Source organism: Lagenorhynchus albirostris, chromosome 3 (genome assembly GCF_949774975.1).
Source record: "Lagenorhynchus albirostris chromosome 3, mLagAlb1.1, whole genome shotgun sequence".
NCBI lineage: Eukaryota > Metazoa > Chordata > Mammalia > Artiodactyla > Delphinidae > Lagenorhynchus > Lagenorhynchus albirostris.
This window is the reverse complement of record NC_083097.1, coordinates 51,319,363-51,336,356: the sequence shown is the minus strand read 5'-3', so window position 1 is coordinate 51,336,356 and position 16,994 is coordinate 51,319,363. Positions and strand designations below refer to the sequence as shown.

General features: G+C 34.9%; 1 protein-coding gene across 3 annotated transcripts in view; it reads right to left on the bottom strand.

Annotated features, from left to right (window-relative positions):
• CWC27 (CWC27 spliceosome associated cyclophilin) overlaps positions 1-16,994 on the bottom strand; it is a 238,668-nt gene that overhangs the window by 121,956 nt on the left and 99,718 nt on the right. For all 3 annotated transcript variants that reach the window (XR_009539487.1, XM_060143006.1, XM_060143007.1), the window contains exon 11: positions 2,800-2,903. Coding sequence is in view for 2 of the 3 variants with exons in the window: in XM_060143006.1 (XP_059998989.1) it covers positions 2,800-2,903 (104 nt within the window). In the remaining variant the exon portion in view is untranslated. The remainder of the gene's footprint in view (positions 1-2,799; positions 2,904-16,994) is intronic.

The window sequence follows — 16,994 nt, the reverse complement described above, 5'->3', positions numbered from 1 at the left end:
CTTAATACTTTCCTGTTTACTTTGAAATATAATATTCCAAAGCATTCATACAACCATTAGTGTTTCATATAATGAGCACCTAGTATTACTGTCAAAATTTGTATCAAAAATAGTAAATTCTTCTTAGTGAAGAATTCCAAGTAATAAAAGTAGTACTAATCAGGGAAATAGTCACCATTAGAACACCACAGTAAATAACTGTTGCCTATAGGCAATATCCATCAATGGATGCTAATATTAGTGTGAGGAAGCTTGAAAAGAAACAGGATATTTGTATAGTTGCAAAGTATCTTCCCCTCCAGTACTTACATTCTCAAAGGGAAAAAGAGTAACTTAACAGTGTAGCAACTAAGCAGAAACCACCTTAACCAAGTGATCACGGTAATATCACCAATAAAAAGACAACAGACATCTCGTTACCTCCGGTACAGTGCAGTGGGAAGGACATGCCACTTATGTGGCAATCTTTCCCAAAAATGCGTAGTCTCAATCTAATCATGAGAAAAGATGAGACAAACTCAATTGAGACGTTCTACAAAATATCTAATCAGTGTCAAGTTCATGAAAGACAAGAAAGGATTGAGGAACCGTCACAAATCAGAAGAGACTAAGGAGACATGATGACTAAATGCAATATGGAATTCTGGAAGGAATCACAGAACATACAAAGGGCGCAGGTGGGAAAACTGGTGAAATTCTAATAAGGTCTGCAGTTAGTAATAGTGCTGTGTTAATATTAATTGCTTGGTTTTGATCATTGTACTATGGTTACACAAGACCTTAACATTAAAGGTACCTGGAAACTCTCAATTTTTGTAACTTCTCTGTAAGTCTAAAATTATTTCAAAATAAAACAATAAAAAAATAAATAACATGGCCCATTCTGAGACTAGAAGAAAAACGATAGCAACCAAATGATCGCTTTTTTTGGGAAGTTAATTTTAACTGTCTCTCAGATTTAGGGAAAATCCAGGTATTTCTAGATGATATAAGAAAAATTAAATTCAGAAAAGTAATATATATATTACTATAAAAGTAATATATAATTCTCTTTCTAATTATGAAATAAAAAGATTTTTAACCTGGCTAACTTTCATATAAATAGACTGAAATAAGCTCCAGAAGAATCTTCTTTTTGTATATGTGTTAAGAAATAATCATTCTTTTAAGATTCAAGTCTTTCTTTACCTAATTGTATTAAGTATTTCAAAGGCAGACAAATAAATCAACACAGCACTGTTTATGTCTAATACAGGCCTTAACCATACAACTCTATTTCGGTAATTTCCTACTGCAATTCTCTCACTCCTACTAGTAGATCATGAACTATGTACGAAGGCAAGAACCATCTACTGCAACTTCATAGCCCTAGTCCATCATGGCTCTTCAGATGGGGTGGGAGAATAATAATTACTAGCTCAAAAATGAATAAAAAATTAAAATAAAGCATCTTTCCAGTTAAAGGGAATTACTTTCATATATTTAAAATGCTTTTTAATTATAAGAAACAGTCCCCTGGGAAAATTATATATAAACTTAAAATTAAATAATCCTCACTGTATTCTTTGAAATACAATATTTGAAATCTTGTACTCTTTCAAATCTCAATATTGCCAATATAGCTTCTTTCTAATCTGGGTTACATTTTACCCATATGATCTAGTCACATATAAGTTTATCCTTTCCTTCAAATTCCGTTTATAATTTGTGTCATTCTGGTGAGTTAACTTTTTAATAATTTGTTTCACTCAAACATATTTTGGTGATTCTAAGTTCTACGTCAAGTACCTGCCTTTACTATAATAGTCACTGGGGACATGGTACAAATAATCTAAGAACTATGAGCTTTAGATAGTTATGTGGTATTACTCGTGCTACTTAAAATAAATAATAATGCCTATGGCCAAATGCTGTACCACTGTTCTGTATTGGAATACGTATTCTTTAAGGATAGATATTACATCTTATGCTTTGATATATCTCCAGTGACTGCTATAGAACCTAGTAGTTAAAAATATTCATGCTTTCCAAAAGCACGAGGCTACACAAGATATATGCACAAAGCAAATTTGTTAAGCCAAATTTAGTGTACATTATTAAAGGTAACAATCAAATTTCTGATCATGTTCACTGAATCTACAATGTATTTTATAATTGTAAAAAGAAGACAGATTTGAGAGTTCCAACTGCTATTTTGGAAATTGAATATTATATGTTTTATAGCTGAAACAGTTTTAAACTAAAGATCTTCAGTAAAAAAGCTTTTTTGAAGCTATTCTAGAGCTTTATTAAAAAAATCACAGTACAATAAAGAAATATTTAACCTGTATAAAAAGCAGGATATTATTTTGATCAGCTTTTGATCAGTTTTATCAATACTTTAGATTTTCTGTTCCTAAACATAAGAGCAAAACCAAAAACAAACAAGAATTTGCATTTAATACTATTCAAACCAACGTATGAATAATGTCTATTCAAGTCTCATATATAGGGCCTAAACACTTTTCTTAAATGTTTTAAAGGGTATGCAGTGTAAAAATGGACATTCTATCCTGTGTGCTTCTAGATAAGTGCTATGGTAACATTTAAGTTTTGCTTGATGTGAAGTACTCTGTTTATTAAGGAACACTAGTTACGATCATGTTTGATTGAATTTCCTTCTCAGACAAAAGTCCTAAGTGAAACTTAATTTTATTGGCTAACTGGCCAAAGAAAGCATTAAACAACAACAACAAAACTCAACTCAGGAGGGAGGGAATAAGTACCAAGTGAAAATATAAGCTTGATAACTGCCCTTACCTTCACTTCTTTTTTCTGCTTGTTTTGCTGCATTTTCCATTTTCTTTTGTTTTGCTGCTAAGAGTTCCCGCTTTAATTGTCTTGCTTCTTTTCTGAGCTCTTCGCTATAAAGCAAAAACAATTATATAAGTATATAATAGACCGAAAGAGAAAGTTGTTTAGCAGAAACAACTAAATCTAGTTGTCAGGTACACTAAATCTCTAAGAAAAACAAAGTGAATAATGTAATTAATTTTGTTTCTGTGTATGTGTATTTGTGGTATGGAAACATACTTAAAGGATATACTAAAAGTTGTGATTTTCATAATAGCAATATGAGTTACTATGAAATATAGCTCCCTTCAAATATATCAAACAGTTGGTAAGTGATAAATGAACTATTGTTCTCCCTCTAATTTACTTGCAAATTTAACATTCTAGTTTCAGTTTAATAATTCATGGAGATTCCAAATCAAAACAAACTTTTTAATATAAATACTATTCACTAAACCTGGGCATACACAAAAACATTTGGCTTCAAAACTTGTTGAATTCCTAACTGGCACCAATAACTACCACTTATTAAGCAATTATTATATGCTAGGAGCAGTGCTAATTTTTTAAAACTCAATTAATTTTTAACCCATTTGATATCACAATTTGCCAAATAATTTCCTCTCCTGTGAAACCTATCAGGCTGAGGTATTTTGATAATTAATACAATCATATATTAAAGGCAAATGGAGATGTAAGTTGTTGGCTTCACTGCAAGTCACTTGTTAAGTGACTGGTTTCTACAGGCCACTTTTAGGGCAGGAGATTCAAATTCAAGCCTTGGAAAAAATTATTAACTGCCCATGTCATTAACCCTGAGGGTCACTTGTGAATAGTTAAAACTATGCATTTTATATTTGTGAATGTCAGGCCCCCATTCTATTTTCCACAAGCTAGAGTGGGTCATGGAGACTAAGAACACGGTAGCCCAAGGAGGCACCCCATTCTGGAATGTTCTCTAAAGATAATCAAGGTTTAGCAAAATCCTAAGTCTAAAGAGCTCCCTACTGATTCAGCCTTTAGTGCTTCCTCCTAAACCCCAAATCTCATACTTTTTTACTTCTGTCCTGTATTAGAGTCACCAAACTGATAGGTCTTACAATGCGCATGACTCAGCTCTTTTCATCTTTTTTCCATATCAAACACACACAGCTTGGCCTCCAAGGTCCTCAATTCTGAAACTTCCCTCTCTGATCAAAATCCACTATGTTTTTAGCTTTCTCAGTCTTTCATTCCTACTAAACTTATGCTCACTCTTGTAATAATGAAAGCCAACTCCTTAATCATAGTTCACAGTCCACCAGTCTATTCTAACCCAGTCGTCTCTCTATCCATTCTGGATGCTATGGTCAGTCATTTCCCTGATGTCCTCACCAGAACCCTTAATTTTCTTGATTTGTTTGGCCTGATGGATACATCATAATCACCTAGAAGAACTTGTTAAAACATGTTTGGGGAGACACATCTCCAGAAAATATTATTTCTTTAGATGTGAGATGTTGCCTAGGAATTTGCTCCTGTGACAAATTACCCAGGTGACTCTAACATGAACTCAGGTTTGGGACCCAATGCATTAGGACCTTACTATAGAAATTATCTTCTCTTTCTTATAACTTCAAGCACTCCTACTTCATTAATCCTTTCATTCAGCCAACAGCATGCTCAAATTTCCCTGTACTCTGCTCCAATCAAGAGATTGCTATCTTTACAAGTGAACTCCTAGCTTGAAAGAATAGTTTGTATACAGAGTCTAATTCATCAACCTCTTAACTTCTTAATCTCTTGCAATCTATCCTTCTTATACTCTATTGACACTCCTTCTATATCAATCAAATTCAATGTCCTTTTCTCAGTCCTCCTCTTCCTCTTTGGCCTTTCTATCATTCAATGATAAGAACTACTTCTTTCTGAAATTCTAACAGACTATGTACCACTTTAGAGTCTTGATTCTCTAATTCTCCTCCGAATTACTCTTTCTCTTCTTATCCTATAATTGTTGGCATCTTTCTCATTTCTATACCCTGTACGCCAGCATTTTTATCTAATCTTATAACATAAGCTATCACTTTTATAATGGGTTATTTCCAAATCTAGACATTTTGCCCTACATTTCTAACTATCTATTACAAATCTCTGTGTACACTACTGCTGTCCAACAGAAATATAAGGTAAGACACATATACAGTTTTAAGTTTCCTAGCAGCCACATTAAAAAAAAAAAGGTGAAAAGAAATGGGTTAAATTAATTTTAAAAACATATTTTATTTAACTCAATAATTCAAAATATCCAAGATATTATTTCAACATGCAACCAATATGAGAATATTAATATTTTACATTCTTTTTTTTGTACTAACTCTTCCAAATGCAGTGTATATTTAACACTTACAGGACATCTCAATGCAAACTAGCCACATGTCAAGGGCTTAGATCCAGATGGATGCTTGAGGCTAGATGTCACAAGAATTACAAACTCTCTATGTCAAAACTCCAAGCCATCTCCTTCCTGGCCAAATCTGTCCCTTCTCCTGAAGTCCCTATTTGATCGTGAAACCATTTTCCTCCTAATGACCAAACTCTGCACTTCCCCTGGGACTGTTCACCCTCCCTTTCACTGAATTACCGTAGAGGTATGTCATCTTCCAACCTCTCTCACATGTAACTGCTCCTCTTGACTCTCATCATCAATGCCTAGTTTAGGCTCTCATGATCTATTTCTCCAATAAATGTAATTACTTCCTATCTCTTGACGTTATGTGAAAACAGAGAATAGCAACCACATCTTTGCTCCATCCACCAAATATCCTTATCTTTTTATTATACTAGTTTAAAAAATTTTTACTTTGGTAAGTAATTCAGGAAACTCAGATGATATTTTCTGAAGACTAAGGCCTTGAGGGGAAGATTATTTTGAAAGTTGAAGAAGAAATGCTACATGATGGCTGAACAAACTAGTTATTAGAGAGATCTGAAGTATGCAAAGAATGAGAGGCAATGAGAGTATAACTATTGTAGAGTCAGTAGAGCACAGTCATTAAAATGATTAACTTAGGGTTCAGAAAGTCCTGACTTAAAAGCCAACTCCATCACTTATTGTCTGGGAGACCTAACAACAATTATTTAACTTCTCTGAGACTCAGCTTCCTCAACTATAAAATCAGAGTAAGGTATCTGAAATGTTGGGCATTCAATACATGTTCAACAAATGATGGCTATTATTATTTAGATCTTACGTTCGAAACAGTACTACAGTTAAGGGCTGTTTGTCAAGTAGGAATATTTCCTTATTATATTATTTATTATAAACGAATCCTACCTCTACTCCATATGGAGATCAACCCTGTTTGTAATTTTTAAAAAGGGCAAAGAATGTGTAATGCCAGCTTCTAAAAATCTATCCTTAAATAGTAAAAGATTTAGATACACTATTGAATTAGCCATAATAATATACAAACTGAACAATGATGAATAAGAACTCAAAAAAGACAAAGTGAGACAGAGAAGGTTTAGGTCTTTACAGATTATTAAAGTATGTTTTCATTATACTGAATTTTTCAAGTAATTAAAAATTTACAACATCGTCAAAATCTTTCAGATTATTCAAACAACACCATTTGGTAGTACTTGTGGAATCCATAACTCTTGGAATGAAGTGCAAGTTTTTAACCCAGTCTTTAGATCACAGTCTAGTTTTAGGGTTCCCAATCTTACATTCTCTGGAATATAATTTTATCCACTGGTAATAGAATATATTTGAATCTGTTAAAATGAGAATGAAAATTGTAAGCCTGGAGTATATGTCACCTTATACTGCTTACAAAGCAATCATACAAACTATGGGCTTGCTTGAGTCTAGGCAGCATCTTTTTGGCTCCCTCAAAGCCTAGTTTCTACTTGTATGGTAAAAGAAATAGCTTCTATAGGCTACTATTAACTCTAAGCTAATTAATTTTTTCCTAATAGGTAGGTCTCTAATTTGGATTCATTTGAATTTTAACATGGTTTGTATGACATCACCATTATCCATCAAATAATTCTGCATTGTATATATTTTTAATCTGGTAAATCTGTAGTATACTCTGTTCCAATGAAAAAAAGAATTCCTTAAAAAATCATCCCAATAAAATATCAGGAGCTTAGAAACTATAGTAGCCTTTATATACTTAGTAATAGCAAAGAAATTACTAATTCATTCAGCAGTTTCTGGAGCCTCTAATATCCGTACTGTACCATTCTGAGTGATGACACAGAAATCAAGATGAATAAGGAGGGAAAGGAATCTAACTTTGCTAGTTTCTTTAAATCAGTTACCTCCTTACCACTTAATCTTCTCAATAACCTGACATATAGGCATTTTATAGGGAGGAAGGCTGAGGCTTACAGAGCTTAAATACTAAGCCTGAAGTCACACAATCTATCAGAAAGTGAAAGAGCTAGAAACTGAAAATGAGATTGTCTGAATTCTAAGTCTATGCTCTTTTCATCATGGTATAACTGAAACCTTGAGAAAGTCTCCAAGGAGCCTAAATTCCAAGGAGAGAGATAAATCATGTACATAAATAATAACAACAGTACATAATAGAAAGCAATAACTGCCATGACAAAGAAATGACTGAAGCATTTTGAAATTCTGAGGAAAGAATACTATACACTAAATAAGGGACGGCTTCATAGAGGAGGCGTTTGAAGAGGACCCCGAAAGATGAGAAGTTGGCCAAGAGGAGATACAATGAAAGGCATCCAAGCAGTGTGTCTTAAAGACGGGAGATGGTAAAACATAGGGTGCATGTTAAAACATTATGCTATAGCACAGATGATTTAAAGGAGAATAGAAACAAAAGATAGAGCTAGGAAGAGAGCCTGGAGTAAAGTCTAAATGCTAGGTATTTGTGAGGAGCCCAGGTGAGAATGTTGTCCTTCCGTTTTTTCCACGTCTTTGAGCATCCATTTCTTCTTTTTTTTTACAACCAATTTCTCAATGGCTCTTGTCTTCATTGTATCCACTATCCACCTATTTTAATACCTTACCTGTAACCCACACATTCCTTAAACTGCTGTCCTAGAAGAAGTACCTTCTTCACAAACTTCAATGGCTTCCCTTTAGATCATAACTTAGACCTTCAGAAGAATCCAGTTTTGTTGACCCCTGACCTCTAACCTTTTGCGACCTCAGACCTAGTGCCATGCCTGATCTCGTTCTACCTTTTGGATATTCTTTCTCTGTTTCCACTGGCTTTTACTCTTCCACCTCCTGCTTCTCAAATTTAGGTCCTTCTTAGTAGCCTAGTCTCAACCCTCTCTTTTTTTCTTCTCTTCTTTAGAAATTTCATCCATGTTCAGGATTTCAATTCTATTTTCTTAATGCAGTCAAAGTGTAAAAGCAAGATCGTTAGCCTATGCTCTTTACACATTTCTACTTTCAAGCTTAAATTCACATTTCCAACTGCCAGATGGATACTTCAATTAGTATCCCACAAATCCACAAATTTACCATTTTAAAAGTCAGATTGATCATTTTGGCTACTCAAAAAACACCACCTCATTTTCTCTCTCCTTTCTTTGATAAGCCACCAGAACGCTGGTTGTCAGGCCCATCTTCTAGTATTGCTCTCTTACTCTCTACAGCTGTTTAGTAGCCACATTCTTCCTCCTTTACAAAGTTTCTTCCTTTCTGTAGTTAGTGACAGCTGTTTAGGCTTTCGTGACTTCACTATGACCACAGTCTCCTACTTGGTCTACGTGCTTCTGGTCTGACCTTTCTTCCATTCATTTTGCACACTTAGGCCAAATCCTACAATTCTACTCCCTAATCTTTTAACTCCCTAAGTCCTACTGAATTGTGCACTAATTTCTTTCCCAAGCATTCAAGTCCCTCTTACGAGCTACCTTCAAACTGCTTTTTCAACTTTATCTATCACAGATCCTCTACGGTTACTCTAAATTTCAGCCAAAACACACTAGTCATACTTACCGTGGCAAACTTTGAGCTTCAGCACATATACGCCTTTGTTCATGCCATTTCCATTACCTAAAATGTCTTTTCTCCCTATTACTGCCAACTTAAAGTCTTCCTCATTTTTCAAGGCTTCATGGAGAAAATAGCACTAGAGCACAGCTTTGGGGCAAAGTTGTCAAGCTCACTGTACCTCAGTTTTCTCATCTGTAAATTCTGACTATATTCAGCCTATTATTATAATTAATGATTAAGGATTAAAATGAGTTCAGAGCACTATTAGGTGCTTAGAAGGCAGTTTTTTTTTTTTTTTTTTTTTTTTGCAGTACGCGGGCCTCTCACTGTTGTGGCCTCTCCCGTTGCGGAGCACAGGCTCTGGACGCGCAGGCTCAGCGGCCATGACTCACGAGCCCAGCCGCTCCGCGGCATGTGGGATCTTCCGGGACCAGGGCACGAACCCGCGTCCCCTGCATCGGCAGGCGGACACTCAACCACTGCGCCACCAGGGAAGCCCAGTTTTTTTTTTTTTTTAAATAAAATATACTACAACCAACTCATGACTATTAAATTACATAAGCAATTTAAAGAATTAAAACTTTAAATAAAAATCAATCATTTTAAGGAAAATGATACTAGTTACTATACTATTAAAGATGCATACTCTAATCTCATTGATGGGTTGTTTTATCTTCTTATGGCCAATGTCCATTCCAAAAGAGTAAATACAACTTTTGTATAAAAAAAGGAGACATGTTTATCAGAACACCTAGACCCAACATCATTATATGGCCACAGGAAAGCAATTAATCCTCCTTTGCCTCAGTTTTATCATCACCTAAGAATAGTCTGAGGAAGGTGTAAATTAATATTTCTGAAATGCATAGTCACAATTATAAATGTAAAAAGTGATTATACTATGTAGATCATTTTATCTCAAGTCCTCTGGATTTAGGATCTTAAGGTTCATAATCTAAGGAAATGGTGAGATGCTGAATATAGTCTTCACCTTAGACACAAAGAAGCTGAAGTATAGAGATGGTAACTGTTTTTTTTCAATATTGCCTAAGTCAGTAACAATACTGTAAATATGATACAGACATCCTAATTCTTTATGCAGTTTTTCACTTAATGTGCTTACTACCCACTGAATGAAAAGTACATTTAGACTTGAGTACCTTATTTTTAAGCTGAACAACAGAAGACACTATGAATAAGTAACTATGCAGGAAAGTTTTTATACCTACAGTATATTTATATTTTTATCGGACTGTTTATAGTACTTTATAAAAGTTAAAAATCTTGCAATTTTTTTTTAATCGTACAGCTTTTCAACTTGAGATTGAGGATTTAAAATGTCAGTGACAAGTATCCTGCATGATTTTCAGTCAGCTTTTATTTTTTCCCAGATGCTTTTCTCATTTTCTCCAGTTTCCAGGAATGTGCCTTAGGAAAATTTTGAGTTATATCTGTTCTTTTTTCTTATGGCATGAGAAATATTATCTTAATATAAGGGTGGTGAACTCAAACACTGACCTCCTCTAACATTCACCTTCAAAAAAAAAAAAGGTAAAGTTATCAAGACCTGAGTATTTGACATGCTTTTGAAGAGAACTTTAATCTACAAAAATGAAATGGACTATGTATACATATCTCCTTAATACATACGATGGTAAATGAATTTGCTTAGAGACTTTGTTAAGCAAGCTGACGGCTAAACACATGTCCATTACAGATCACTGCTTCTTGGACCATGGATGTAGTACTTGCAGTTAGCTTAAGCCTGCTATTTCCCAACATCTGATAAGAATTCATAACACATGGAAATGATTGCAAGCCAAACAGTACAGCCTTCATGGTTTTTAGTCTGTCGCTTTAATCACAAAGATACCGAATCTGTTTGTAATGAAACAACAGCTTGGCTGTTGATGAAATCATAAAATAGCTGTAATAAAAGCCCATCATAAGTATTAAAACTAAAAATGTATGGCACGATTTGTAGTATGGTATCATCAGCAGGAGCAGAGATGCAAGTTAAACATGTATCAGGAAAGTATTTCAATATGCTATAGTTTATACATTAATTTTGAAAATATATACAGGAAATAAAAAAACAAATCAAATCATGGAATCCCTGATTTGTGTGTTCAAACTGTTCTACCTATTATTAGCAGTATGGTGTTAGACAACTAAGTTAACCAATCTAAGTCTGTTTTCTCATCTTAAAATGAGAATAAAAGTAAGGTTGTAAGGAGGAAACATGATTCCATGGAAATTACTTAGTGTACTTAACGTGGTACTTGGCCCAAATGTGCTCTACATGAGTTTGCTTCTTCTATTATTATCATTATCATTTTCCTCTCCAGCACCAACACTACTTCTATTCTTACTATTTACAGAATCAATTACCGACAAAATGAGACCTCAGGCTAACTAAAGAAATCAAAAAGGCAAACCCTTCCATTTTTCTCATGGATGCACAGACTTCAAAAGCTTACCGATAAGTTTTTCTGTTTGATGTACTGCTTGGCTTAAATATCATATACTATGAAAATAAGAAATATAACAGTAGAAAAAAACCCTAAAAATTACAAAATTCTTATACCTTAATTCTGGTCACTAAACACTTGGAATGGAATTGCTTATTTTCATTCATTATAGTCTAGTTGAGAAGTTAAGGAGTAAATAAGTCAACATGGAAATGTATATATATATATATATATATATATATATATATATAAAATTTCTAAGAGGAAGATTAACAGAGAACCTATATTATTTTAACTAAGTGATCCTGGAAGCATCTATCAGGAGATAAAATTTAATATGAGAGATAATGTTCCACATGTCCTTTATATTGTTACATCAATATGTAGGAAAAGAAAGACTATAATCCCTATCCATAAGTACACAATCCCTATCCATAAGTACACTGAAATTTGAAAAGAAGGAAGAATTTAAATGCACCTGCATCTGGCCTTTAGACTTACAATCTTAATCCTTTCATATGGAAGATCACATTTATTTTTAAATAAAAAGTTGAGACGTTTGATATAGATTGTCATTAATCTTTGCAAGACCTCCTTCAAATCTTAGAAAATCTTATTGTCTTTTCCAAAACAGACTAAAGAGTAAATCCTGCACCAAATCATAAAATATCCATGATAACCATAGGTGATATTGTTATTCTCTCTAAACACCAAGTAATAAGTTCTCAATCAAACATGTTATTTCACAGCAAGAACTTGGCTTAGCTGATATTTGACAGAAGTGGAGTAAATCTGTTGTGGCAGAAATTTGGTCTTTAGCCATATGTCTATTCCATAATCCAACTTTACAAAATGATATTAACTCAATATGAAAAACAAATGAGATTTCCAATTCCAGTAAGGCGGCATACCAGGTAAAACCCAAAAACTCCCTTACAAATACCTAGGAGTGCTGAATAAAGTACATTAAAAAAAAAAAAAACCCAAAACTTTAAATGCATAGCTTAGCTCACTAAAAACACGCATATCTGAAAAAATGCATAGCTTAGCTCACTAAAAACACGCATATCTGAAAACACGCATAACACAGGATGCAAAACACAGAGAGAAAAACAACAACAACTATGGGAGATTAAAAGACATGGAAGACAGAGTGAGACGGTCCACCACATGTATAAGTGGAATTGCAGAAAGAGAAAATAGAATGAAATGGAGATAATAGTGTCTGAGAATTTTCCAAAACTGATAAAAAACATTAGTCTTCAGATTCAGGAAGCTCAATAAATTCAAGCAGGATAAATAAAAGGAAAATCCAAATGTAGACATATCATAGTCAAAATGCAGAGCACCATAAAACAACCAGCAGAAATTAATAAGGATAAATCACTTCAAATTAAGTTCACCTTTTTCTTGGACAGAGAAAGTAGACTGCCATATTGTGAGAATAAAGTAGTCATGGACTTATGCAACGTAAGACATAAATGATGTCTTTCATTACAGCCATTAAAGCAGAGAACAAATAATGCCTGGTTGCTTAAGCAAAAATGATTATGAATTAGTCTTTACTAGTGCAACTATTCCGAGAATGCTAAATAACAGGTCAAAGTTAGTTTTTAGATATGTTTCTACTAAGATACCGTACACTAGGTCCTTACCATATTTTGGCATATGATGCTGCACTGAATATAAAGTAGAAGACAAACCAATTACAGGTAGAGGGTATATGAATGGGTCCAGGAGGTAGGAGGAGTAACAGCAGCAGCAAGAAGGAAAAAGACTGTGAGGCATTTGGTTGACAGCACAATCTGAGTCAACACTGTGATGTGACTGTCAAAAAATGTGTATGGTCATTACGTCTCATTAAGAGAAGTACAGTATTCCCAACATGTGTATGTTACACCTTTGGTAATTGTTCCGCAGTCCTTGGATGTTCTGTTCTGTTTGTTGTCTTTGTTCTCTTCACTTTTCAGTTTTTAAGGATTCTATTGAAATATCCTCTAGCTCAGAGATTCTTTCCTCTGAGTCCAGTCTGCTAATAAGCCCATCAAAGGCATTCTTCATTTCTCTTACAGTGTTTTTGATCTGTAGCATTTCTTTTGGTTCTTAAGATTTTCATCTCTCTGCTAACACTGCCTATCTGTTCTTTCACGCTGTCTACTTTATCCATTAGAGCCCTTAGCATATTAATCATAGTTGTTTTAAATTCCCAGTCTGATAATTCCAACATCCCTGCTATGTCTGGTTCTGATGTTTACTTTATCTCTTCAAATTGTGTTTTGCCTTTTGGTATGCCTTATAATTTTTTCTTGATAGCCAGATATTATGGACCGGTAAAAGGTACTGCTGTAAATAGGACTTTACTAATGTGGTAGTGAGGTATGGGGAAAGGGGATGTGTCCTATGGTCCTATGATTAGGCCTCAAGTCTTTTAGTGACACTACTCCTCTGGACTGTGAACTTCACACATGTTTCTCAGGTTTTTCTCCTCCCTTAGGTGGGGGCAGGATGGTTAGAATGGGCTGCAGTTGGGTGTTTCAATTCTCCAACATGGAGGGTTAGAGCCAGCTGAAGTTGGTTATTTCCCTTCTCCCAGGTCCATTAAGCTCTGATAACCCACAGCAGGTTGAGCTCTGGGTAACTGGTTTTCCCTGAAGGAAAACAAAAAGAACAGAGTGCTCTGGCATAAGTCAAAATGGTTCCTTTTCCTCTCCCCCTGAAGGAAGTAGTAGGGGATTTATTTCTGTGAGATTTTCTGTGAGAACCTAGTTAAGCTCTCAGAGGTAAATCTCACAATATTGTGCTCCCCCCCCCATGACCAGGTGTCCCTGGAGTTTTTAACTCTCAAACTTACCCACATTGAGCCTCCAGCAACTTGTCATTTACAGTTCAGGTTTCCTATCCCAGCACTGGTTCCCATGCAATTTCTCCTTGTTCTCAGATAAACTAAATTCCCTGTATTCACCTGTCTGTCCCTCCAATCTTGGGGGGCAGCGGTTTGCCCTGTGTCCTCACATCTCTTAGTGATCCAAGAAGAGAGAAAAGCAAGGTTAAATAGATGATTTTATTAAAAGAGAATATTATATTTTATTTTACTTGAATTTAACACAAAAATACTAAATGGAAGTAGATCAAGAAATTTCTAATTTTTATATAAATGTTTTTGTCTCAAGAGGTTTCCTAAGAAATCTCTCCATTTTATGAAAAAATGTTATCAAAATATTAAGAGAATGGAGTCACTTTTTTAAACTACATGATTTAATTTTAGTTTATACTGATTAAACTGCCCTAAAGGTTGAGGAAATTAGTATACTCAACATTTTTTCCACCTTTTCCTTCCTTCATTTGGGTTATATTAGTGTTTTTAAATTTCAATGTCCACAGCATCTATGCACAAAATTTTCAGTTGTACAGTCTTAGTTTTCTATTTAAATGAATTCATTATTCACCACCATCTCTCTTACCCCAGTACTTCTCTCTGGTCCTGAGTTCAAGAGATGGTTGGAATAATGTTTACTTACTGTTAATGATAGTTATTTCTGGATATTTTTAGTTGAGTTGTCATTTTGGGTTTCCTATTTTCTTCTCTCTCTGATATACTGCCTTTATTTTTTATGAGCAGGCATCATTTTTACAAAAAAACTAAAGTCACTAAAGAATATTTAGTGAGCTACATTTATCCCAGTATCTGACACTGTGAGTATGCTCTGTAGTATACGCTAAATAAAAATAGGCATAAATTAAGGGAGAAATGGTATCAGAATACTAATCCTGGAAACCACCAGAGGGAGGTGTGGGAGCTAGGAAAGAGGAGAAATTTTGTGAGAAGAAAGACATCTCAAATGTAGCACATAGGATAAAAATCACTAAGAAAACGACTTCAGATAAAATAATGTCTACCTAAAAAGGAGGTCGTTTTTGTGAAGGTCGTAGTTACTCAGTGACAGAAAAGCATTATGTAAATTATTTATTAAAGATTTACTACTTCCCACAGTATTCTTGCCTTGTTAAGTTTGCTTTCCTGACATCAAAATGATTTCAACATTATGTAAAAGAATGAAAACATAAACAAATGATTTTAAGTACAGTACATGGTATGAATTATATAAGGAAAAGAAATTGAGGCAAAAGTTTTTCTGGCATTCATCTAGACTTTTATCAGTATGGATCAGAATTATATAAATTGGCTTCTAGAGAACCATTAAGTTTTATACAGTGTTTTACAAACGGAGTTGCATGTAGATGTTCCTCTTAAATCACTGAAACTTTTCACATTTTAAGTTTAGGGACTACTGTCCCTGCCTTTCTTAGCCAATGCATGCAGAGATGTTGAGGTCCCTCCTTCACCTACAAGCCCACTTCACATGCCTCCTGAACCATTTATGATGAAGACAAAAAGTATATTATGAGCTTCTATTACACTCAAGAATGAGTCACTCTGTTTTAGGTCTATAATCAAGTATACCGAAGTGTAGCCTTTCTGATAATAACTACAAGATGATGGTGGTGGTGATGATACTGACCACGATGATGATGATATTACTAATGTACCTTGTTTTTCTAACTCGAATTTCAGACTCTCCTCACTGTGTGGGTGGGAGTTCCCAAGTCTTCCGGGAAGTACTTTGTGTGTTTTTTCAGGAGAGAAGAGCCATTAGATAAATGATGCTTTTGCTTACCTGACTTTGAAAATTGCCCTTCCTTACTGCCTTGTATAATTGGCAAGCTTGTACTCTTCTGGTACAGATGCCTTCCTAAATCAAGCTCACCATATCATTTTGACCCTGGGGCTGTGGTTTGCTTGACTTCAAATCACTCTCCGAACTAGAGCCAGGATAATTTTTTAAAGTTCAAATTTGATCTCATTGCTTCCTTGCTACACAGCACCCTTTGATCCTCAAAGTCCATATCCATTAACTCTACTACAAGGTTTTTCATGATTTCAGATCTGTTTTATTATTAAGCTCTAGCTCTGGTGCCTCACTCCCGTTGTACATTCCACATATTCTAAAATCCTATTAGTTCGTAGAACGTGTCATAATCTTTGACACCTACTCCTCATGGCCTAAAATACTCGTCCCTCTTACATCCTTCCTCCACATACATTTATCCTCAGATCTCAGCTTTCATGTCACTTTCTCCACAAAGACTTCTGAATTCCTGATACTGGTACACAAGCTCCCTATATTTATCCTTACTGTCACACTTACCATATCATATTTTAACTGCCTGTTACTTCTTTGTAATCTCCATTAGTCCAATAAAACTGAGTCACTTCACTTTTTTTTTAATAAATAAATAAATTAATTTATTTATTTTTGGCTGCATTGGGTCTTCGTTGCTGCATGTGGGCTTTAGTTGAGGTGAGCAGGGGCTACGCTTTGTTGCAGCGCGCGGGCTTCTCATTGCGGTGGCTTCTCTTGTTGCGGAGCACAAGGGCTCTAGGTATGTGAGCTTCAGTAGTTGTGGCACGCGGGCTCAGTAGTTGTGGCTTGCAGGCTCTAGAGCGCAGGCTCAGTAGTCGTGGTACACGGGCTTAGTTGCTCTGGGGCATGTGAGATCTTCCCAGACCAGGCCTCAAACCCGTGTCCCCTGCATTGGCAGGAGGATTCTTAATCACTGCACCACCAGGGAAGTCCAAGTCACTTCACTTTTACAACCCTAATAACTAGCACAGAATCTGACACATAAGCAGTATTCAGCATTCAGTAAACACGTCAAATTGA